General features: G+C 40.6%; 1 protein-coding gene across 4 annotated transcripts in view; it reads left to right on the top strand.

The window, feature by feature from the left end:
* The window catches only part of LOC128694842 (kinesin-like protein KIF20B), a 276960-nt gene extending 252787 nt beyond the window's left edge, over window positions 1-24173 (top strand). For 3 of the 4 annotated variants that reach the window (XM_070094293.1, XM_070094292.1, XM_053785169.2), the window contains exons 34-35: window positions 23449-23516; window positions 23883-24173. In XM_070094293.1, the coding sequence (XP_069950394.1) occupies window positions 23449-23516; window positions 23883-24036 (222 nt within the window). In that variant the 3' untranslated portion in view covers window positions 24037-24173. Of the gene's footprint in view, window positions 1-23448; window positions 23657-23882 lie in introns of those variants that run through there. The other variant, XM_053785171.2, reaches the window with a different exon arrangement.
* Window positions 24174-24388: the final 215 nt, after the last annotated feature.

Raw genomic sequence — 24388 nt, 5'->3', positions numbered from 1 at the left:
GAAAGGGGTTTAGTTATAGGTAATACATATTTTAAGAAAAAGAGGATAAATAAGTATACAAGATATGATGTAGGGTGAAATGACAGTAGTTTGTTGGATTATGTATTGGTAGATAAAAGACTGTTGAGTAGACTTCAGGATGTACATGTTTATAGAGGAGCCACAGATATATCAGATCACTTTCTAGTTGTAGCTACACTGAGAGTAAAAGGTAGATGGGATACAAGGAGAATAGAAGTATCAGGGAAGAGAGAGGTGAAGGTTTATAAACTAAAAGAGGAGGCAGTTAGGGTAAGATATAAACAGCTATTGGAGGATAGATGGGCAAATGAGAGCATAGGCAATGGGGTCGAAGAGGTATGGGGTAGGTTTAAAAATGTAGTGTTAGTGTTCATCAGAAGTTTGTGGTTACAGGAAAGTGGGTGCGGGAGGGAAGAGGAGCGATTGGTGGAATGATGATGTAAAGAGAGTAGTAAGGGAGAAAGTTAGCATATGAGAAGTTTTTACAAAGTAGAAGCGATGCAAGGAGGGAAGAGTATATGGAGAGAAAGAGAGAGGTTAAGAGAGTGGTGAAGCAATGTAAAAAGAGAGCAAATGAGAGAGTGGGTGAGATGTTATCAACAAATTTTGTTGAAAATAAGAAAAAGTTTTGGAGTGAGATTAACAAGTTAAGAAAGCCTAGAGAACAAATGGATTTGTCAGTTAAAAATAGGAGAGGAGAGTTATTAAATAGAGAGTTAGAGGTATTGGGAAGATGGAGGGAATATTTTGAGGAATTGTTAAATGTTGATGAAGATAGGGAAGCTGTGATTTCGTGTATAGGACAAGGAGGAATAACATCTTGTAGGAGTGAGGAAGAGCCAGTTGTGAGTGTGGGGGAAGTTCGTGAGGCAGTAGGTAAAATGAAAGGGGGTAAGGCAGCCGGGATTGATGGGATAAAGATAGAAATGTTAAAAGCAGGTGGGGATATAGTTTTGGAGTGGTTGGTGCAATTATTTAATAAATGTATGGAAGAGGGTAAGGTACCTAGGGATTGGCAGAGAGCATGCATAGTTCCTTTGTATAAAGGCAAAGGGGATAAAAGAGAGTGCAAAAATTATAGGGGGATAAGTCTGCTGAGTATACCTGGTAAAGTGTATGGTAGAGTTATTATTGAAAGAATTAAGAGTAAGACAGAGAATAGGATAGCAGATGAACAAGGAGGCTTTAGGAAAGGTAGGGGGTGTGTGGACCAGGTGTTTACAGTGAAACATATAAGTGAACAGTATTTAGATAAGGCTAAAGAGGTCTTTGTGGCATTTATGGATTTGGAAAAGGCGTATGACAGGGTGGATAGGGGGGCAATGTGGCAGATGTTGCAAGTGTATGGTGTAGGAGGTAGGTTACTGAAAGCAGTGAAGAGTTTTTACGAGGATAGTGAGGCTCAAATTAGAGTATGTAGGAAAGAGGGAAATTTTTTCCCAGTAAAAGTAGGCCTTAGACAAGGATGTGTGATGTCACCATGGTTGTTTAATATATTTATAGATGGGGTTGTAAGAGAAGTAAATGCGAGGGTCTTGGCAAGAGGCGTGGAGTTAAAAGATAAAGAATCACACACAAAGTGGGAGTTGTCACAGCTGCTCTTTGCTGATGACACTGTGCTCTTGGGAGATTCTGAAGAGAAGTTGTAGAGATTGGTGGATGAATTTGGTAGTGTGTGCAAAAGAAGAAAATTAAAGGTGAATACAGGAAAGAGTAAGGTTATGAGGATAACAAAAAGATTAGGTGATGAAAGATTGAATATCAGATTGGAGGGAGAGAGTATGGAGGAGGTGAATGTATTCAGATATTTGGGAGTGGACGTGTCAGCGGATGGGTCTATGAAAGATGAGGTGAATCATAGAATTGATGAGGGGAAAAGAGTGAGTGGTGCACTTAGGAGTCTGTGGAGACAAAGAACTTTGTCCTTGGAGGCAAAGAGGGGAATGTATGAGAGTATAGTTTTACCAACGCTCTTATATGGGTGTGAGGCATGGGTGATGAATGTTGCAGCGAGGAGAAGGCTGGAGGCAGTGGAGATGTCATGTCTGAGGGCAATGTGTGGTGTGAATATAATGCAGAGAATTCATAGTTTGGAAGTTAGGAGGAGGTGCGGGATTACCAAAACTGTTGTCCAGAGGGCTGAGGAAGGGTTGTTTAGGTGGTTCGGACATGTAGAGAGAATGGAGCGAAACAGAATGACTTCAAGAGTGTATCAGTCTGTAGTGGAAGGAAGGCGGGGTAGGGGTCGGCCTAGGAAAGGTTGGAGAGAGGGGGTAAAGGAGGTTTTGTGTGCGAGGGGCTTGGACTTCCAGCAGGTATGCGTGAGCGTGTTTGATCGGAGTGAATGGAGACAAATGGTTTTTAATACTTGACGTGCTGTTGGAGTGTGAGCAAAGTAACATTTATGAAGGGGTTCAGGGAAACCGGCAGGCTGGACTTACTTGAGTCCTGGAGATGGGAAGTACAGTGCCTGCACTCTGAAGGAGGGGTGTTAATGTTGCAGTTTAAAAACTGTAGTGTAAAGCACCCTTCTGGCAAGACAGTGATGGAGTGAATGATGGTGAAAGTTTTTCTTTTTCGGGCCACCCTGCCTTGGTGGGAATCGGCCAGTGTGATAATAATCAAAATAAATTATTATTATTATTATTGTTATTATTAGCAGTAGCAGAAATGTTTGATTCTTTGCTGTGTTCAAGAGTAAACACATGATGTCACCGTCCAATACCTGTCCGAATTGCCATTCCAGTATGCAGTCATGAATGGGTTTTCATTATTTATACTGTAGTTTAATAGCAGATAATGAACAAACAAAACACTCACCACACTGAGTGGTGGGAGGGCTGACTGCCAGTTGCGGGGGGTCGGAGGGAGGGTAGTAGGGACTTGCAGTGGTTGAGGAAGTGGTGGAGGCAGTGGTATTTAATAACATACATGTTTTTAAAGCATAACATGTATATATTTAGTACAATTTACGATGTTTTGATGTATTTTGTGATTGTTCATGGTTCAACAAGTTAAGGAAGCAGTATTATATTTCCCTACAATATATTGGGGCACCAAACATTCATGGTTTTTCAACATTCGCGAGGCTCTTGATCCCCTAACCCTCGCGAATGTTGAGGGAGACCTGTATATGTATGTGTAGTGTGACCTAAGTGTAAGTAGAAGTACCAAGACGTACCTGTAAGCTTGCATATTTATGTGACAGACAAAAGACACCAGCAATCGTACCATCATGTAAAAGAATTACAGGCTTTCGTTTTACACTCGCTTGGCAGGACGGTAGTACCTCTCTGGGTGGTTGCTGTCTACCAGCCTACTGCCTAGGGTGTGTTATATTATTATTATTATGTATTATATAAAGAGATTTTAGGTAGTAGGCTGGTAAACAACAACCACCCAGGGAGGTACTACCGTCCTGCCAAGCGAGTGTAAAATGAAAGCCTGTAATTGTTTTACATGATGGTAGGATTGCTGGTGTCCTTTTTCTGTCTCATAAACATGGAAGGTTTCAGTTACGTCTTGCTACTTCTACTTACACTTAGGTCACAATACACATACATGTACTAGCATATATATACACACTCCTCTGGGTTTTCTTCTATTTTCTTCATAGTTTTTGTTCTTGTTTATTTCCTCTTATCTCCAAGGGGAAGTGGAACAGAATTCTTCCTCCGTAAGCCATGCGTGTTGTAAGAAGTGACTAAAATGCCAGGGGCAAGGGGCTTGAAACCCCTTCTCTTGTATAAATTACTTAATTTAAAAAGAGAAACTTAAGTTTTCTTTTTGGGCCACCCTTCCTTGGTGAGATACAGCTGGCTTGTTGAAAAAAAAAAATAATACATATAAAGAGATGATTGCTGATATTATGAATGAAAAGAAGTTGGATGTCCTTGCCCTAAGAGAAATAAAGCTGAAGGCGAGTTTGTGGGGAGAAATACAGTGGTCCCTCGTTTATCGTCGTTAATTCGTTCCTGGAAGTGCAACAATTATCGAAAGACGATTTTCGAATAAATTTTCCCCATAAGAAATAATGTAAATACAATTAATCCGTTCCTGACACCCAGAAGTATTAAAACAAAAAAAATTTTTACATGAAATATAGATGTAGTACATGCACAATGCAATGTGACATGATGAATCAAACATTAACAGCATAACACTTACCTTTATCGGCGATTCTTCTTAGTGTATGGAAGACTGGAGGAGGAGAGAGATTGGATTAGTTACTGTTTGGAAGGGGAATCTCCTTCCATCAGCACCTCAGGTACCAAGTCCTTTTCTGGGGTTACATCTCTTCTCTGTTTCTTAATGCCACTAGGATCAGCTTGTCACTGAAGTCCTGTCTCGCAGAAAAAGTGTCCAGAGAGCTCTGTTTATGGCATCTCTTTAAAACTTCCCTAAAATGGGCCTAGACTCTGTCACTGTACAAGTTGCCGATATGGCTTGCAACATCCTTTTCAGGGTGATGTTTCTCCATAAATCTTTCCATCCTACCCCACATTTCAAAAATCTCCTTAATTTCTGAAGAAGGCACCTTCTTCCATCTCTCTTCCTCCTCCTCTGCAGCAAGATTCTGAGCTGCGATCTGTTGCTGTTCCTGCTGAAGCTCTTGCAGCTCCTAAGTGGTTAGCTCTTCGTTGTCCTCCACCAACTCTTCCACATCCTCCGAACTCTCATCTAACCCGATGGAGCTCCCCAATGCCACAATAGATTTCACAACTGACAGACTCATCAGGGTCAGCCACAAACCCTTCAAAATCCCTCTTGTGGATACAATTTGGCCACAATTTTCTCCAAGCAACAACAGCTTCCTTGATTTCCTTTTTCTTTGCCATGATGGAAGATATGGTTGTATGGGATTTGTTATACATCCTGGGCAGTTCAGCCTCACGTACGCCACTGTCATATTGTTCAATGATGTTTTTCTTAAATTCAATCGTATTTCTCACCTTCTTTACCAAAGGCTTGACACTAGGAGCTTTCTTTGGAGCCATGGTAGCTTATTTAGCACTTGCAAGCACTAAAATGAATGGAATATTATGAAATATTTTGTATGAACAAGTGAAGGGACCGTCGCTCACTGGTAAACAATGGCACACTGGCTCAGAGCCGTGAGTACACGTCCAGGACGAACGATGATTAGCAAGTCTACCGACCATTTGCGAGCCAATGTTTGGACAAAAATAACGCGACGATTTCCAAAAAGGAAGGCTATCGAGCCTGATGATTATCGAGAGACCACTGTAAATGGGATTAACCCTTTGACTGTTTCAGTTGTATATATACGTCTTACGAGCCACCATGTTTGATGTATATAAACTCATAAATTCTAGCGGCTTCAAATCAAGCAGGAGAAAGCTGGTAGGCCCACATGTGAGAGAATGGGTCTGTGTAGTCAGTGTGCACCATATAAAAAAAATCCTGCAGCACGCAGTGCATAATGAGGGAAAAAAACTCCGACTTTGTGGTCTATTTTCATATAGTATTTATGGTTGGATTCTCGTTTTCTTGGTCTCATTTGATAGAATAGAAAACATTTAGAAATAGATGTGATTTTCATTGGTTTTACTATAAAAAGAACCTGGAAATGGAACTCAAAGTACAGGAAATGTTTGATTTTTGCCAATGTTCAAAGGTAAACAAATGATGTCATTATCCAATAAATGTCCAACTAGCCATTCTGATATGCAGTCATGAATGGGTTGACATTATTTATACAATTATTACAATATTGCATAACAGTAAATCTATTTTTTGTTTGAATAAAAATTCAAAATAGAAAGCAAGAGTAATATCAGAGGGGCCTGGAGACGTGACTGATGAAGAAAAAAAAATTTTTTTTTTTTTGAGCCAGGAATGTCTGCATTGTTCATTCTGGACCCTATTTTGAAATTGTCATATTTTTTAATTCACGTGAAATTGGCCAAATTGCAAATTTCTGACCATTATTGGGCAGTTGAAATTGGTAAATGGGCAGTTTCTTGTACTCAAACGATAAAAATATGGAGTTCTAAACAAATAGCTATGAGTTTGGTCGACTGGAACAATGGAATTAGCCGAAAATAGGGCTCAAAGTGGGTGAAATCCCCAATTCATAAAAATTGCTGAGGTCGCTAACTTTGCGAGCGCGTAATTCCGCCAGTTTTCCATCAAATTTCGTTCTTTTGGTGTCATTACAATTGGGAAATGATTCTCTATTTTTTTTTTTTTTTGGGGGGGGGGGGAATTTTGTGACACCAGGAGACACCTCAGGATTTGGGGTTGTGACAGTCAAGTGGTTAAAATAAGGGTCAGATGTGAAAAGTGGGTCATAATAAGTGTGTATGCACCTAGAGAAGAGAGGAGTGTAGAGGAAAGAGAGATTTTGGGAGATGTTAAACGAATGTATAGGAACCTTTGAACCAAGTGAGAGAGGAATTGTGGTTGGGGACCTTAATGCTAAGTAGGAGAAGCATTTAGAGAGGGTGTGGTAGGTAAGTTTGGGGTGCCAGGTGTAAATGATAATGGGAGCCCTTTGATTGAACTTTGTATAGAAAGGGGTTTAGTTACAGGTAATAGGTATTTTAAGAAAGAGCATAAATAATTATACAAGATATGATGTAGGGCATAATGACAGTAGTTTGTTGGACCATGTATTGGTAGATAAGACTGTTGAATAGACTTCAGGATGTACATGTTTATAGAGGGGCCACAGATATATCAGATCACTTTCTAGTTGTAGCTACACTGAGAGTAAAAGGTAGATGGGATACAAGGAAAATAAAAGCAGCAAGTAAGAGAGAGGTGTATAAACTAGAAGAGGAGGCAGTTAGGTTAAGATATAAACAACTATTGGAGGATAGATGGGCTAGTGAGAGTATATGCAATGGGGTTGAAGGTGTATGGGGTAGGTTTAAGAATGTAGCATTAGTGTTCAGCAGAAGTTTGTGGTTACTGGAAAGTGGGTGTGGGAAGGAAGAAGAGCGATTGGTGGAGTGAAATAGAACATTTCTGCTATTTTGAGCTCATTTTCAAGGTACTCCTCTTCAAGGGGGGTCTCTTTGGTGTGGTGAAGAGGCTGTTGGTCTGAGGAATTAGACCTGTTGGTCTCCTTTCACAGGCCAAACCTAATTACCCCCCAATCATCCCTTCCCTATCTCATCCTCCCTTTTCCTTTTCCTCCTTTTCCTCCCTGTCCCTCCCGTATTCCCTTCCTCTTTTTGGCCTGTGGGATTCTTTCCACAGGCATGCTGGTTCCTAGGTAGGGGGAAGGATACCAGGGTCTATCCCATTCCGTTGAGGTTCTTGGCGGTGGCGTAGTTTGCCATGGAATCTGGATCGCCTGGGGATGTCCCGATCCCTCTTTGGGTGCCTTTCGGGTGACGAGTATATCTCTGGAGGCTGCCTTTCGGATCCCAGGCATGGTGGCAGGAGGAGGTACGCTTTGTGGTGGATATCCGGCAGATGTGAGGTTGTTATCCCGGATTGCTGGTTTGCCGGCATGAAGGGTAGGGTATGGCACGGGTTCCATGCTGCATCTGCGCAGTAGCAGTGCTGAGGTCCTCTTGGGCGCGGAGGGAGGTTTGCGGCCCTTTCATTCATCCTAGGAGCTATTCCTCCCCGTTCCCCCCCCCCCTTTTTTCTCTTTCTTTCTCTCTTTTTCTTTCTCTTTCTCTTTTTCTTTCTTTTTCTTTCTCTCTTTTTCTTTCTCTCTTTTTCTTTCTCTCTTTTTCTTTCTCTCTTTTTCTTTCTCTCTTTTTCTTTCTCTTTTTCTTTCTCTCTTTTTCTTTCTCTTTTTCTTTCTCTCTTTTTCTTTCTCTCTTTTTCTTTCTCTCTTTTTCTTTCTCTCTTTTTCTTTCTCTCTTTTTCTTTCTCTTTATCTCTTCTTCTTTTTTTTTTTTTTTTTTTTTTTTTTTTTAACCCAGGGTTTGACAAGGTTAAGGATCCCTAGCTTTATTGACAGCTATTTACAGGTTAAGGATTCCTAACTTTATTGGCAAGCTAAGAGCTGTTACCTACATCAGCTCATTTGAAAGCATTTTTATTGTTGTGAGACATACAAGTAGGGAACAGGATGAAGTTGGAGCCATCTGTGGGCCAGCATTTTCATTTGATCAACTGACGTTATCTCGTTGACATCATTATGCTGTACGAATGTGTTCCATACTCAAGTCATCCTGGGTATGTATGATCTCAGATGGAGTGATGTTCTGGAGAAGGGTACAGCCAGAGTGAAGTTGCTGCTTTCTGCCCGTCTTGTGGCATAAAAGCTTGTTTCACGCTGTCCTCGAAGTGGATCCAAGTGTGGTATTTTGACAATATTGGCCTTGTACATAACAGTAAGGCCACCCACATCCCTCCTATGTTGAAGGCTCTGCTGAAATGACAGATCTATCCAGGATGGGTCCAGGCGAGAGATGAGACGTCTTGCTCTGTTCTCTACTCTGTCAAGCAGTCGCAGATGAGAGGGGGGGGCAGGCAAACCAAGAAAGTGGAGCATACTCAAGGTGTGAGCGTACTTGTGCCTCGTACAGGATCTTGCAACCCCTACTGTCAAGCAGATGCGAGATACGGCGAAGTGCTGTAAGCTTCCTGGCTGCCTTGTTTGCAAGATTTACAACATGGTTCTTCATGGTTAGTTTGGAGTCAAATTTCACCCCAAGGATATCAACTTCTTCTCCAGGTGCCAACATCGTCCCATTCATCCTTACTACTGCACCAGCATTACCATCATGGTGCCTAGAGACGATCATCATTTGTGTTTTCTCAGGTGCAAATGTTACTTGCCATCTATTTCCCCAAGCTGATATAGCTCTCAGCTGGTGATTGATGTAGCTTAGAGCAGCTGGCATTTCTTCTCTTGGATAAGTGAATGTCAGTGTACAGTCGTCTGCATATGCATGTGATTCTGGGATGAGATGAAGAAGGTCGTTGAAGTAGACATTCCATAACAGTGGACCCAGCACACTTCCTTGTGGAACGCTTGCCCCAATAGGATGCCTTGCTGATTCCGTTCCATTGAGAACTACACTTAGAGATCTACCATGAAGGTAATCACTGAGGAGACATAGCGTAGAGCCTGCAATTCCCAGTGCTTGAAGTTTTGCTAAGAGGCCCTGGTGCCACACCCGGTCGAAAGCGCCAGCAATGTCCAGTGCTACCACACAGCTGACTTTGGATTCATCCAGTGACTGGTGCCACTTAGTGGAGAGGTTTAACAACAGATCAGCAGCAGAGTAACCTCTTTTTCTTTCTCTCTTTTTCTTTCTCTCTTTTTCTTTCTCTCTTTTTCTTTCTCTCTTTTTCTTTCTCTCTTTTTCTTTCTCTCTTTTTCTCTCTCTCTTTTTCTCTCTCTTTTTCTCTCTCTTTCTCTCTCTTTCTTTCTCTCTCTTTCTTTCTCTTTTTCTTTCTCTTTTTCTTTTTCTTTCTCTTTCTTTCTCTCTTTTTCTTTCTCTTTTTCTTTTTTTCTTTCTTTTTTTTCTCTTTCTCTTTCTCTCTTTCTTTCTCTCTTTCTCTTTTTCTTTCTCTTTTTCTTTCTCTTTTTCTTTCTGTTCTTTCTCTTTTTCTTTCTCTTTTTCTTTCTCTTTTTCTTTTTCTTTCTCTCTTTTTCTTTCTTTTTCTTTTTCTTTTTCTTTTTCTTTTTTTCTTTTTTTTCTCTTTCTTTTTCTTTTTCTTTCTCTTTCTTTCTCTTTCTTTCTCTTTCTCTTTTTCTTTCTCTTTTTCTTTCTCTTTCTCTTTTTCTTTCTCTTTTTCTTTATCTTTTTCTTTATCTTTTTCTCTTTTTCTTTCTCTCTTTTTCTTTTTTTCTTTCTCTTTTTCTTTCTCTTTTTCTTTTTTCTTTTTTTCTTTCTCTTTTTCTTTTTCTTTCTCTCTTTTTCTTTCTTTTTCTTTCTTTTTTTCTTTCTCTTTTTCTTTCTTTTTCTTTTTTTCTTTCTCTTTTTCTTTTTCTCTTTTTCTTTTTCTCTTTTTCTTTCTCTTTTTATCTTTTTCTCTTTCTTTCTCTTTTTCTTTTTATCTTTCTTTTTCTTTCTCTTTTTCTTTTTATCTTTTTCTTTTTCTCTTTTTCTTTTTCTTTTTATCTTTCTTTTTCTCTTTTTTTCTTTCTTTTTCTTTCTCTCTTTTTCTTTCTTTTTCTTTTTTTCTTTCTCTTTTTCTTTCTTTTTCTTTTTTTCTTTCTCTTTTTCTTTCTCTTCTTTCTCTTTTTCTTTCTTTTTCTTTCTCTCTTTTTCTTTCTCTTTTTCTTTCTCTTTTTCTTTCTCTCTTTTTCTTTCTCTCTTTTTCTCTTTTTCTTTCTCTCTTTTTCTCTTTTTCTTTCTCTTTTTCTTTCTCTTTTTCTTTCTCTTTTTCTTTCTCTTTTTCTTTCTCTTTTTCTTTCTCTTTTTCTTTCTCTTTCTTTTTTCTTTTTTTTTCTCTTTTTCTTTCTTTTTCTTTCTCTTTCTCTTTCTCTTTTTCTTTCTTTTTCTTTCTCTTTTTCTTTCTCTTTTTCTTTCTCTTTTTCTTTCTCTTTTTCTTTCTCTTTCTTTCTTTTTCTCTTTTTCTTTCTCTTTTTCTTTCTTTTTTTCTTTTTCTTTCTCTTTTTCTTTCTCTTTTTCTTTCTCTTTCTCTTTTTCTTTCTCTTTTTCTTTCTCTTTTTCTCTTTTTTTTTTTTTTTTTTTTTTTACCCAGGGTTTGACAAGGTTAAGGATCCCTAGCTTTATTGACAAGCTATTTACAGGTTAAGGATTCCTAACTTTATTGGCAAGCTAAGACCTGTTACCTACATCAGGTCATTTGATAGCATTTTTATTGTTATGAGACATACAAGTAGGGAACAGGATGAAATTGGAGTCATCTGTGGGCCAGCATTTTCATTTGATCATCTGACTTTATCTCGTTGACATTATGCTGTACGAATGTGTTCCATACTCAAGTCATCCTGGGTATATAGGATCTCAGATGGAGTGATGTTCTGGAGAAGGGTACAGCCAGAGTGAAGTTGCTGCTTTCTGCCCTTCTTGTGGCATAAAAGCTTGTTTCACGCTGTCCTCAAAGTGGATCCAAGTGTGGTACTTTGACAATATTGGCCTTGTACATAACAGTAAGGCCACCCACATCCCTCCTATGTTGAAGGCTCTGCTGAAATGACAGATCTATCCAGGATGGGTCCAGGCGAGAGATGAGACGTCTTGCTCTGTTCTCTACTCTGTCAAGCAGTCGCAGATGGGGGGGGGCAGGCAAACCAAGAAAGTGGAGCATACTCAAGGTGCGAGCGTACTTATGCCTCATACAGAATCTTGCAACCCCTACTGTCAAGTAGATGCGAGATACGGCGAAGCGCTGTAAGCTTCCTGGCTGCTTTGTTTGCAAGATTTACAACATGGTTCTTCATGGTTTGGAGTCAAATTTCACCCCAAGGATATCACTTTCTTCTCCAGGTGCCAACACCCTCCCATTCATCCTTACTACTGCACCAGCATTACCATCATGGTGCCTAGAGACGATCATCATTTGCGTTTTCTCAGGTGCAAATGTTACTTGCCATCTATTTCCCCAAGCTGATATAGCTCTCAGCTGGTGATTGATGTAGCTTAGAGCAGCTGGCATTTCTTCTCTTGGATAAGTGAATGTCAGTGTGCAGTCTTCTGCATATGCATGTGATTCTGGGATGAGATGAAGGTCATTGAAGTAGACATTCCATAACAATGGTCCCAGCACGCTTCCTTGTGGAACACTTGCCCCAATAGGATGTCTTGCTGATTCCGTTCCATTGAGAACTACACTTAGAGATCTACCATGAAGGTAATCACTGAGGAGACATAGCGTAGAGCCTGCAATTCCCAGTGCTTGAAGTTTTGCTAAGAGGCCCTGGTGCCACACCCGGTCGAAAGCGCCAGCAATGTCCAGTGCTACCACACAGCTGACTTTGGATTCATCCAGTGACTGGTGCCACTTAGTGGAGAGGTTTAACAACAGATCAGCAGCAGAGTAACCTCTTTTTCTTTCTCTCTTTTTCTTTCTCTCTTTTTCTTTCTCTTTTTCTTTCTCTCTTTTTCTCTCTCTTTTTCTCTCTTTCTTTCTCTCTTTTTCTTTCTCTCTTTTTCTTTCTCTTTTTCTTTCTCTCTTTCTTTTTCTTTCTTTCTTTCTCTTTTTCTTTCTCTCTTTTTCTTTCTCTTTTTCTTTTTTTCTCTTTCTTTTTTTTCTCTTTCTCTCTTTCTTTCTCTTTCTTTCTCTTTCTCTCTTTCTTTCTCTCTTTCTCTTTTTCTTTCTCTTTTTCTTTCTGTTCTTTCTCTTTTTCTTTCTCTTTTTCTTTCTCTTTTTCTTTCTCTTTTTCTTTCTCTTTTTCTTTTTCTTTCTCTTTTTCTTTCTCTTTTTCTTTCTCTCTTTTTCTTTCTCTTTTTCTTTCTCTCTTTTTCTTTCTCTCTCTTTCTTTTTCTTTTTCTTTTTTTCTTTTTTTTCTCTTTTTCTTTTTCTTTCTCTTTCTTTCTCTCTTTCTTTCTCTTTCTCTTTTTCTTTCTCTTTTTCTTTCTCTTTCTTTCTCTCTTTCTTTCTCTTTCTCTTTTTCTTTATCTTTTTCTTTATCTTCTTTCTCTTTTTCTTTCTCTTTTTTTTCTTTCTCTTTTTTTTCTTTCTCTTTTTCTTTTTCTTTCTCTTTTTCTCTTTTTCTTTCTCTTTTTCTTTCTTTCTCTTTTTCTTTCTCTTTTTCTTTCTCTTTTTCTGTCTCTCTTTTTCTTTCTCTTTTTCTTTCTCTCTTTTTCTTTCTCTCTTTTTCTTTCTCTTTTTCTTTCTCTCTTTTTCTTTCTCTCTTTTTCTTTCTCTCTTTTTCTTTCTCTTTTTCTTTTTTTCTTTCTCTTTTTCTTTCTCTTTTTCTTTTTTCTTTTTTTCTTTCTTTTTCTTTTTCTTTCTCTCTTTTTCTTTCTTTTTCTTTCTTTTTTTCTTTCTCTTTTTCTTTCTTTTTCTTTTTTTCTTTCTCTTTTTCTTTTTCTCTTTTTCTTTTTCTCTTTTTCTTTCTCTTTTTATCTTTTTCTTTTTCTCTCTTTCTTTCTCTTTTTCTTTTTATCTTTTTCTCTCTTTTTCTTTCTTTTTCTCTCTTTTTCTTTCTTTTTCTCTTTTTCTTTCTCTTTTTCTTTTTTTCTTTCTCTCTTTTTCTTTCTCTTTTTCTTTCTCTCTCTTTCTCTTTTTCTTTCTCTCTTTTTCTTTCTCTTTTTCTCTTTTTCTTTCTCTTTTTCTTTTTTTCTTTTTTTCTTTCTCTTTTTCTTTTTTTCTTTCTCTTTTTCTTTTTTTCTTTTTTTCTTTTTTTCTTTCTCTTTTTCTTTCTTTTTCTTTCTCTTTTTCTTTCTTTTTCTTTCTCTTTTTCTTTTTTTCTTTTTCTTTTTTTCTTTCTCTTTCTTTCTTTCTTTTTCTCTTTTTCTTTTTTTCTTTCTTTTTTTCTCTTTCTTTCTCTTTTTCTTTCTCTTTTTCTTTCTCTTTCTCTTTTTCTTTCTCTCTTTTTCTTTCTTTTTCTCTTTTTCTTTCTCTTTTTCTTTTTTTCTTTCTCTTTTTCTTTCTCTTTTTCTTTCTCTCTTTCTCTTTTTCTTTCTCTCTTTTTCTTTCTCTTTTTCTCTTTTTCTTTCTCTTTTTCTTTTTTTCTTTCTCTTTTTCTTTCTCTTTTTCTTTTTTTCTTTTTTTCTTTCTCTTTTTCTTTTTTTCTTTTTTTCTTTCTCTTTTTCTTTCTCTTTTTCTTTCTTTTTCTTTCTCTTTCTCTTTTTCTTTCTCTTTTTCTTTCTTTTTCTTTCTCTTTTTCTTTTTTTCTTTCTCTTTCTTTCTTTTTCTCTTTTTCTTTTTTTCTTTCTTTTTTTCTCTTTTTCTCTTTTTCTTTCTCTTTTTCTTTCTCTTTCTCTTTTTCTTTCTCTTTTTCTCTTTTTTTTTTTTTTTTTTTTTTTTTTTTTTTTTTTTTTTTTTTTTTTACCCAGGGTTTGACAAGGTTAAGGATCCCTAGCTTTATTGACAAGCTATTTACAGGTTAAGGATTCCTAACTTTATTGGCAAGCTAAGAGCTGTTACCTACATCAGCTCATTTGAAGGCATTTTTATTGTTATGAGACATACAAGTAGGGAACAGGATGAAATTGGAGTCATCTGTGGGCCAGCATTTTCATTTGATCATCTGACTTTATCTCGTTGACATTATGCTGTACGAATGTGTTCCATACTCAAGTCATCCTGGGTATATAGGATCTCAGATGGAGTGATGTTCTGGAGAAGGGTACAGCCAGAGTGAAGTTGCTGCTTTCTGCCCTTCTTGTGGCATAAAAGCTTGTTTCACGCTGTCCTCAAAGTGGATCCAAGTGTGGTACTTTGACAATATTGGCCTTGTACATAACAGTAAGGCCACCCACATCCCTCCTATGTTGAAGGCTCTGCTGAAATGACAGATCTATCCAGGATGGGTCCAGGCGAGAGATGAGACGTCTTGCTCTGTTCTCTACTCTGTCAAGCAGTCACAGATGGGGGGGGGGGGGGGGCAGGCAAACCAAGAAAGTGGAGCATACTCAAGGTGCGAGCGTACTTGTGCCTCATACAGAATCTTGCAACCCCTACTGTCAAGTAGATGCGAGATACGGCGAAGCGCTGTAAGCTTCCTGGCTGCTTTGTTTGCAAGATTTACAACATGGTTCTTCATGGTTTGGAGTCAAATTTCACCCCAAGGATATCACTTTCTTCTCCAGGTGCCAACACCCTCCCATTCATCCTTACTACTGCACCAGCATTACCATCATGGTGCCTAGAGACGATCATCATTTGCGTTTTCTCAGGTGCAAATGTTACTTGCCATCTATTTCCCCAAGCTGATATAGCTCTCAGCTGGTGATTGATGTAGCTTAGAGCAGCTGGCATTTCTTCTCTTGGATAAGTGAATGTCAGTGTGCAGTCTTCTGCATATGCATGTGATTCTGGGATGAGATGAAGGTCATTGAAGTAGACATTCCATAACAATGGTCCCAGCACGCTTCCTTGTGGAACACTTGCCCCAATAGGATGTCTTGCTGATTCCGTTCCATTGAGAACTACACTTAGAGATCTACCATGAAGGTAATCACTGAGGAGACATAGCGTAGAGCCTGCAATTCCCAGTGCTTGAAGTTTTGCTAAGAGGCCCTGGTGCCACACCCGGTCGAAAGCGCTAGCAATGTCCAGTGCTACCACACAGCTGACTTTGGATTCATCCAGTGATTGGTGCCACTTAGTGGAGAGGTTTAACAACAGAGCAGCAGCAGAGTAACCTTTCCTGAAGCCATATTGACGATCACAAAGTAGTGAGTAATAGTCAAAAAACTCTGTCATTTGTCTTGAGATTATTGTCTCAAGGATCTTACCAGTGATTGACAGGAGTGACACTGGTCTGTAGTTGCTGATTTCTGCTCTGCTCTTCTTTTTGTGAACAGGGACTACATTTGCCTCTTTCCATAGAGAGTGCCATTTACACTGTACTAGACAGTGCTGAAAGATGCGAGTTAGAGGTGCTGCTAGCTGGTCTGCACATCTTCTCAGCAATCTTGGGCTCAACTTGTCTGGGCCCACAGCCTTTTCTTGGTCAAGCGATTTAAGAAGGAAATGCACCTCCTCCTCCTGCCTCTTTCTCTCTCTCTCTCTCTTTCTCTCTCTCTCTCTCTCTTTTTCTCTCTTTCTCTCTCTCTCTTTCTTTCTCTTTTTCTCTTTCTCTTTTTCTCTCTCTCTTTTTCTCTTTCTCTCTTTTTCTCTTTCTCTCTTTCTCTTTTTCTCTTTCTCTTTTTCTCTTTCTCTTTTTCTCTTTCTCTTTTTCTCTTTCTCTTTTTCTCTCTCTCTTTTTCTCTTTCTCTTTTTCTCTTTTTCTTTTTCTCTTTCTCTTTCTCTCTCTCTCTCTCTCTCTCTCTCTCTCTCTCTCTCTCTCTCTCTCTCTCTCTCTCTCTCTCTCTCTCTCTCTCTCTCTTTCTCTCTCTTTTTCTTTCTCTTTCTTTCTCTTTCTCTCTTTCTCTCTCTCTCTCAAAAAGAAAGAAGTAACATAATCATGGAAGACCCACTCCATGACCCTGCTACCCCTGGGCCCCTTACTGTTACCACATCTTGTTCTGACCCCGCCTCGTTTTTTGACCTCTCTTCAGACACTTCTCTAATGCCCCTGTACCTCTTGCTGGTGCTGTTTCATCACCTGTTTCAGGTACCGGGTTTCGACTGACTCCTTTGATTTGTCCAACCTCTGCTCTCCTTTAACTATGCTTCCGGCCTCTCCCTCTGCGGTGTGGCAATTTTCGAATCGCCAGCCTCTCCCACGTCGGACCGACTCCAGTCCCACTCCTAAACGCCTACGACAATTACCTGATGGTCCTTCTTCGCTTCCTTCTTGCCCTCCTCAGAAAAAAACGACACATCACGCACTCCCTTTCCACACACTGGTTCGGAATGCACAGTGGATTAAATTCTTTACTTTATGACCAACTTCCTCTACTGCCTATCTTTCCGACCATAGTACAGTGAACCCCCACCTTACGAACGCACCGTGTTACGTTGAATCTGCCATACGAATCATTTGAAAGCAAAAATTTTGCCTCGCCTCACGATAAACTCGCCTTATGTGATTCGTCTGGGACACGTCCCACGTGTGGCCTCAGCGCCAGTGTTTACAAGCCAGCCAATGCGGTCGCATCTATGCATACATTCGATACATTTCACATTATCCCATTGTTTTTAGTGCTTGTAACTGCCATCCCTGTGGTAAAAAGGGCGAAAATTAGTATGGAATTGAAAAAAGAGATTAAGGAAATGTGTGCAAAGTGGGTTGAACTGCAAACCTTTACGGATGAAAATCACCCTGACACGGCTACTGCAAGCTGTGTTGGCAACCTGTACAATGACAGTGTTACGGCCCATTTTAGGAAAGTCTTAAAGTAACGGGAGGTACAGAGCTCTATGGACAGATTTGTTGTGCGACAGAGGTCCAGTGAGACTCAAGCTGGTCCTAGTGGTATTAAAAGAAGGGAAGTAACCCCGGAAAAGAACTTGCTACCTCAAGTCCTAATGGAAGGGGGATTCCCCTTTCTAAACAATAACTTCCACACACTCCCATCATTCATCACCAGATCTTCAATAAAGGTAAGTGTCATGTATTCTATTCTTAGTAGAGTAGTAATTGTGCATGCCATCTTCAGTTTGTGTGTATTAAAATTAATATTTCATGCGGTAAAAAAAAAATTTTTTTCATGCTTTGGGGTGTCAGGAACGGATTAATTTGATTTCCATTATTTCTTATGGGGAAAATTAATTCGGCTAACGATAATTTCGGCATACATTGAGCTCTCGGGAATGGATTAATATCGTAAGGCGGGGGTCCACTGTATTGGCAAGGCGCTCCTACGCCATATTGGTAGAGATATATCCCTTCATGCTCTCAAGAATGGTACACGCATCATTACTGTCCAGAATGCTAACCAGGCTCGTGACCTTTCTCTTCTCTCCCATGTCGATACTATTTGAAAAACATCATTCCCTCAATTCTTGTAGTGGCACTGACATTCTACCCCATACCAGTGTCCAACAGAATTTCAAGACATGTGGCGAAGACATTCTTGAACGGCTGGAACTCCAGGACCTCCCAATCCTCAAAGTAGACACTTATGTCCTTCCTGCCCACGGGCAGAGACGATACCCTTGCAATGTAGCTCGATTAACTTTCAACTGCCGTGAACTACCATCTTCTGTTTATGTAGCAGGACATCGTTTACACATTCGAAAGGTGATCCCTACACCACAACAGTGTAGAAATTGCTGGCGATTTGGTCACCCAGCAAAATATTGCAGATCTATAGCCAAATGCCCAGTCTGTGATGCCGATGACCATTCTAATATATCTTGTAGTCGACCTCCCTCTTGCCTTAATTGTCTTGAGGTTCACCCTTCTTACTCTTGCCATTGCCAGGTCTACTTAAATGCCTCAAAGAGGCAGAAGGTCTCCCTTATGCTATGGCAGTTCCTCATCTACGCCTCCGAGAGAGACTTCCCCGTATTTCTTATTCTCATGTTTCTAAACGTCCCCCACCTCTGAGGTCCCATCTTCTGCAGCCTCCTCTGTGGTTACCCCTTCCATAGTCACTCCTGTCTCTAATTCTTTTGTTGTCCTGGGCTCAGAAGTCCCTTCCTCAACACCTCAATCTGTTCTCACTTCTTTGTGTTCTCCCTCACAAGCCCTGGTATTGACAGGACCTCGTGCAACAACACCTCCCAATCGCCCCTCTACTTCTCGGAAGTCCAAAACATCCCCATTTCTCAAATCCCCTTTAACCCCTCCTTTCCTTCTTCTCCCTCCACATTTTACCTTTCCAGTCTCTACCTGGTTCTTCATCTCTCCCTAGTTCTGTAATGAGTGTGGAGGTTCACTCTCCTCCTCATACGGTACCTTCCTCCCCTGTCCCCTCCCAAGTTTCTTCCTCTTCTGCCCCCTTCCTTGTTTCTTCCTCTTCTGTCTCTTCCCACACTTCTCCAGTGCCCTTCACTCTTTCATCCCCCCCTACTTTGGTACAGTCCATTGCTGTTCCAATCTTTACTCAACCTCCTCCTCCTCCTACCTCCATTATTGTCTCCCATACAACGTCTTTGACTTCCGAAATGCTTGACGCTATCTCTGAATATATTGGAGACTAAACCATCAATGGACACTGATCCACCTCCTGTTCTTTCTCTTTCCTGCATATGCGCAACTCCTTTCTTCACAGCGCTCCGTTCCTTTGCTACTTGAACGTTTCCCGCTGCCGCCATGTGGACTTTTCTAACCCCTCTAGTCCATAAGTACCCTTACCTGCAGATTTCTGGTACCTTTATCGTTGCCAATCCTGGCCTATTTACAGTGGAATATTCACGGCCTCAGGGGTAATAGGGGTGAGCTTCAGATGTTGCTCTCCCGGTTTTCCCGTTGGTGTTTGCTTACAAGAACTAAAATTACACTCCGCTGTTATCTATCCCATCTCGGGCTATAATTTATTGTATTCTTCAGATCCTTTTTCTGATGGGACCTTTAATGAAAGTGCCCTTCTCCTATGCACTGATATTCCTTACCTTCAGCTCTTTGTTCATACTTCACTGCATTACACTGCAGCCCATATCCACTTGCATAAGTGGTATACAATCTGTTCTTTGTATCTCTCTCCTTCTCAGGCATTATCTATCCCAGATGTTGCCTTTCTTTTTTCATCCTTACCACCACCACCACCACCACCACTTATGTTACTTGGCGATTTTAATGCCCATCATTTCCTCTAGGGGGTCCTCACTGTGATTCCCGTGGCATTCAGTTGGAAGCATTTCTCGCTTCTCGCCCCCTCCGTGTTTTGAATACCCATTTTGATCCTCATACTCGTACTCTCTCTTGCATTGATCTTTTGGTCTGCTCTTCTTCCACTGCACTAGACTTCACCTTGTCTGTTCTCCCGGACTTGCATGACAGCGGTCATTTTCTAATCATTCTTACTTCCCCTTCATATTCACCACCTCTTCGTAGCCCACGCTGGCAATTTGATCGAGCAAATTGGGACCTTTACTCGCAACTAACGGCTTTTAGTGAGGTTCCTTCTTCGTCCTCCATTGATGAGCTTTTTACACCTCTTCTCATCCTCAGTTTTAACCGCAGCTTTTCATTCTATACCCCAAACCTTGGGCAGGCGTTCTCGGAAGTGCTTGCCTTGGTGGTCTCCTGCTTGTGCTCGTGCAGTATGTTTGAAACGCGCTGCGTGGAGCAGGTACCGGTACAGTAGAACCACTGAGAGACTTCTTGATTTTAAGCAGAAGCGTGCGGTCACTCGCCATGTCATCCGTGACGCTAAACACACTTGCTGGCGAGATTGTTTCCACCATCACCTCTGCTTCTTCTACGAGTGCAGTCTGGAAAAAGGTACAGAAACTGAGTGGTAAATACTCTCCTGACCTGGCTTCCGTTCTGCGGGTCGCCGTTGTTGATATAGCAAACCCTCTTGACGTTGCCATTGAAATTGGCAATCATCTGGTCCGTATTTCTCAGGGGCTCCATCTATGCCCCTCATTTCTTTCCTCAAAGTCTGCCAGAGAGTTAGTGCCCTTAGACTTTTCTTCCATCAATGAAGAATATTATAATGTGCCTTTAACACTTCAGGAACTGGAGGCGACACACTCGGCTTGCCGATCGGCAGCTGGGCCAGACGACATTCATATTCGGATGTTGCAACATTTACATCAGTCAGCCCTTGCAGCCCTCTTACACCTCTTCAATCTTATTTGGTCACAAGGAGTTCTTTCCCAGCTGTGGAAATCTGCCATTGTTCTCCCTTTCCGCAAACCGGGTACTACGGGACATGTTGCCTCCCACTATCGTCCCATTGCTCTCACCAGTGCAGTTTGTAAAGTGATGGAAAGTCTGGTAAATTAACATTTAATGTGGTATTTAGAGACACACGACAGTCTCTCCACTCGTCAATATGGCTTTCGTAAGGGTCGTTCTACCATAGACCCCTTACTACGCTTGGATACGTATGTTCGTAATGCCTTCTCAAACAACCACTCAGTTATTGCCATATTTTTTGACCTTGAGAAGGCATATGACACAACTTGGAGGTATAATATTTTGGCCCTAGCCCACTCCTTAGCCTCCGAGGCAATCTACCATCCTTCCTTAAGAACTTCTTAACTGACAGACATTTCCGTGTTCGAGTTAATAATATGCTCTCCCCGGACTTCCTCCAAGCTGAAAGTGTACCCCAGGGCTGTTCTGAGCACAACGCTTTTTCTCCTTGCTATAAATGATTTGGCCCCTCCTCTTCCATCCAATATTTGGTCATCACTCTTATGTTGATGACTTTGCTATTACTTGTGCAGGCGCTATCACCGCATTGCAGTTTCTTTCCAGTATGCGGTCGACTGTGTTTCCAATTGGGCCACCTCTCCGATCATCCTTTGTACCTCTATGGCTCGTGTATCCCTGAACGTGATACGGTCAGGTTTCTAGGCCTTCTCTTTGACCGTAAGTTATCCTGGAAACCTCGCATTACCTCTCTGAAGGGAACGTGTCAGCTGGCTGAACCTTCTTAAAACCCTTGCTCATCTTTCATGGGGAGCTGATCGTCGAACTTTCCTCCGCCTACATTCAGCCTTCATTTTATCGAAACTCGATTATGATGACCAGATCTATTCAGCAACCTCTCCTGCTACTCTCTCTAGCCTTAATCCCATTCATCACCAGGGATTACACTTATGCCTTGGTGCTTTTCGCTCTTTCCCTGTTGAGAGCCTCTATGCAGAAGCGAATATTCCATCCTTGTCCAATCGCCGTGATGCCCTTTGCCTTCGCTACTATATTCGCTCTCATGATCTCCGCAGTCCTTCCATATATTGAATAGTCACAGATATCAGTAGACATTCTTTATTTGTTCGTCGCCCGTTTGCTCCATCCCTTTTCTCTTCACCTACATTCACATTCCCTTCAGTTACCACCTTTCTATGTTCATGTAGCATCTTGCTTTTCCCTGCCCCCCTAGGAAGTTCCAGCTGTACGAGTCTGTTCTTTCTCACTCTTGCACAAAAGCCCAACTGCCTACTGTATCCTCCCGCTCTCTTTCGTGACCACTTCCGCTCTCATTCTCATGTCATTGCAGTGTACACAGATGGCTCTAAGTCTTCTGACGGCGTTGGATTTGCAGCAGTGTTTCCGGACAGTGTCGTGTGAGGGCATTTACTATCCTCGGCTAGCATTTTTACTGCTGAATTGTATGCCATTCTTGCAGCACTTATCCGTATTGCATCTATGCCCGTGTCATCATTTGTGGTTGTTTCAGACTCCGTTAGTGCTTTACAGCCTATACAAAAATTTGATACACCTCACCCCTAGTTCTTCGTATCCAACTTTGATTACGCCGTATCTCTACCAAGCATAAAGATAGTTTTTTGTTGGGTCCCTGGTCATGTTGATGTACATGGCAATGAACAGGCAGACACTGCTGCTCGGTCAGCAGTACATGACCTACCAGTTTCATATCGAGGTGTTCCATTCACGGACTATTTTGCTGTAATAGCTACCCACCTTCACACTCGTTGGCAACAACGCTGGTCTGATCTGCTCAATAACAAATTTCGTTCTTTTAAACTGAGTTTAGGTTACTGACCGTCCTCTTGTCATCAGTGTCGAGGTTGGGAGACGACTCTCTCCTGTCTTCGCATTGGCCACACTCTTCTTACTCATGGGTATCTCATGGAGAGGCGCCCTGTTTCTGTTTGTGAGAATTGTCAGGTTCCAGTATCGGTTAGCCACATTCTGTTAGATTGCCCACTCTATCAACGAGCACGCAGAATTTACCTCCAACGTCGTCTCCGCTTTGCTGCTCTCTCTTTACCTTCCCTTCTTGCTGATGGACCCTCCTTTAATCCGGACTCTCTCATTGACTTTTTAACAACGACTTATTTACTCCACAAACTGATGGCGATACCTTTCACACTCCCCTCAGCCCTTTCTACTTCAATCTCTTGCTGCCCTCTACCCCCGCACTATCCACTGCCCCACTGTTCTCTGTAACCTACTAATCATCCCTTTTCCTTTTGCCACCCGATACCCTTGCTTCCTTCCCTGCCCTGCAGCGCTGTATAGCCCTTGTGGTTTAGCGCTTCTTTTTTATTATAATAATAAAGGTACTCCTTGTCATGAAACCATCCAAAATAATATCTATTTCTGTAATATATCTTCCATTCTATCAAATGAGACCAAAAAAAAAAAGAATGACCATAAAAACCATTCAAAAATACCGCTAAGGGGTGACTAATTGCTGAGAAGTGAACTCCATTATTTATGGTCCGATTTCTTTCAATTTTGGTGTATGTTAAGAAGCGTCTTTCCATCATACATTGCCCACATTTCAATAAGATTGCCCAATAAACAAACGAGATCCAATTCCCTAAATCAAGAGCAAGAGCCCCTCACCAGCGTCAAAGAACCTCCTTTGAGGCCCGCTTGCATATGGAAATTTCACTCGTATATGGAAGCAAAAAATTGACCGATCGACTGCTCATATTTGGAAAAACTCGCACGTGGGTGCACTCGCAAGTGGAAGTTCCACTGTATATTGTTTTTGTAACTCTTATATCTCTGATTAGTTCCTTGTTGTTTGTGAATATCAAGTCCAGGGTATTTTCATTTCTAGTGGGATCAATTATCTGTTGGTTCAATGAGTACTTTTCACAAAGCCTCAATCATTGTTTTATGACTGAACCTCCTGTTGCCCTTCTCTGCTGAAAATAACAATAACATCACACTTTACTCCATCTAGGTCATTAAGTGGTGGTCAACTACTTATAAACTGTTTACACAGATTTCCAATAATGCACAAGATTCATAACTAAAAAAAAAAAAAATTGCAGGAGTTCACCAGGACTGGGTCTGGCACTAGCAGTAATTCTGCTGACCATTGTATGTATATTTGACACACCCATTTTTTCTCCCTACAGGTTGACCTTCCTAAAGCAGTCGATAGTCCGCACAGCATCGTGAGATGGCAGCTGAGAAACAAAAATAAGTAAATGTTGTATGCAGTACCTTATCTTACCTCCTCCTGCCCTCTTTCTCTATATAATCGGGCGACACGTATATTTCCTGAAATTTACACTATAAAATCTATTAGCGTGTTTTGCCATATAACATGCATAATTGTTGAAATTTCATAATGAAACTGATTAGGATAGTTACAAAGTTCTGAAACTTGTTGGGCACAAGTAATGGTGATTATACACAATATTGTACCTGAAATAAATAAAATAGTGTATAATATATACGTATACAATATACATGTGTATGTAATTTTTTTTTATTAGATAGCCATCTCCTGTCACAGCAGGGTGACTCAGAGTTAAACATGTACATATTTATAATATATATATTATAGGGGAGATGGCCAGCATGTTGAAAAACGTGTAAAGTACTCCATGGAGAAGAATCCTTCCTCTGTAAGCCATGCATGCTGTAAGAGGCAACTAGAATCCCAGAAGCAGAAGTCTAGTAACCCCTTCTTCGGGTCACCCTGCTTTAGTGGCACGTGACCAGTGTTAAGAAAAAAAATTGTATGTATGGAAGTGAGAAGTACAGTGTCTGCACTAAAGGAGGGGTTTGGGATATTTGCTGTTTAGAGGGACATCTAAACTGTCCTCTCTGCATGCCTCTGGCAAGACAGTTACAGCATAAATGATGGTGAAAGTGTTTCTTTTTTGGGTCACTACCTCGGTGGAAGATGGCCATCATGTCAAAAAAAACATGTTTATACAGGAGAGCCCTGATTTATGGTGCTTTGCTAATACACATTTCATAATACAGTAGTCCCCCAAGTTCACGGGGGTTATGTTCCAAGACCACCCGCGAATTTGGAAAAACTGCGAATTCTGGACATGGTTAAAA

This window comes from Cherax quadricarinatus, chromosome 45 (assembly GCF_038502225.1).
Source record: "Cherax quadricarinatus isolate ZL_2023a chromosome 45, ASM3850222v1, whole genome shotgun sequence".
Taxonomy (NCBI): Eukaryota; Metazoa; Arthropoda; class Malacostraca; order Decapoda; family Parastacidae; genus Cherax; species Cherax quadricarinatus.
Note: the sequence above shows the minus strand (reverse complement) of the source record. Positions and strands in the feature narration are given on the sequence as shown.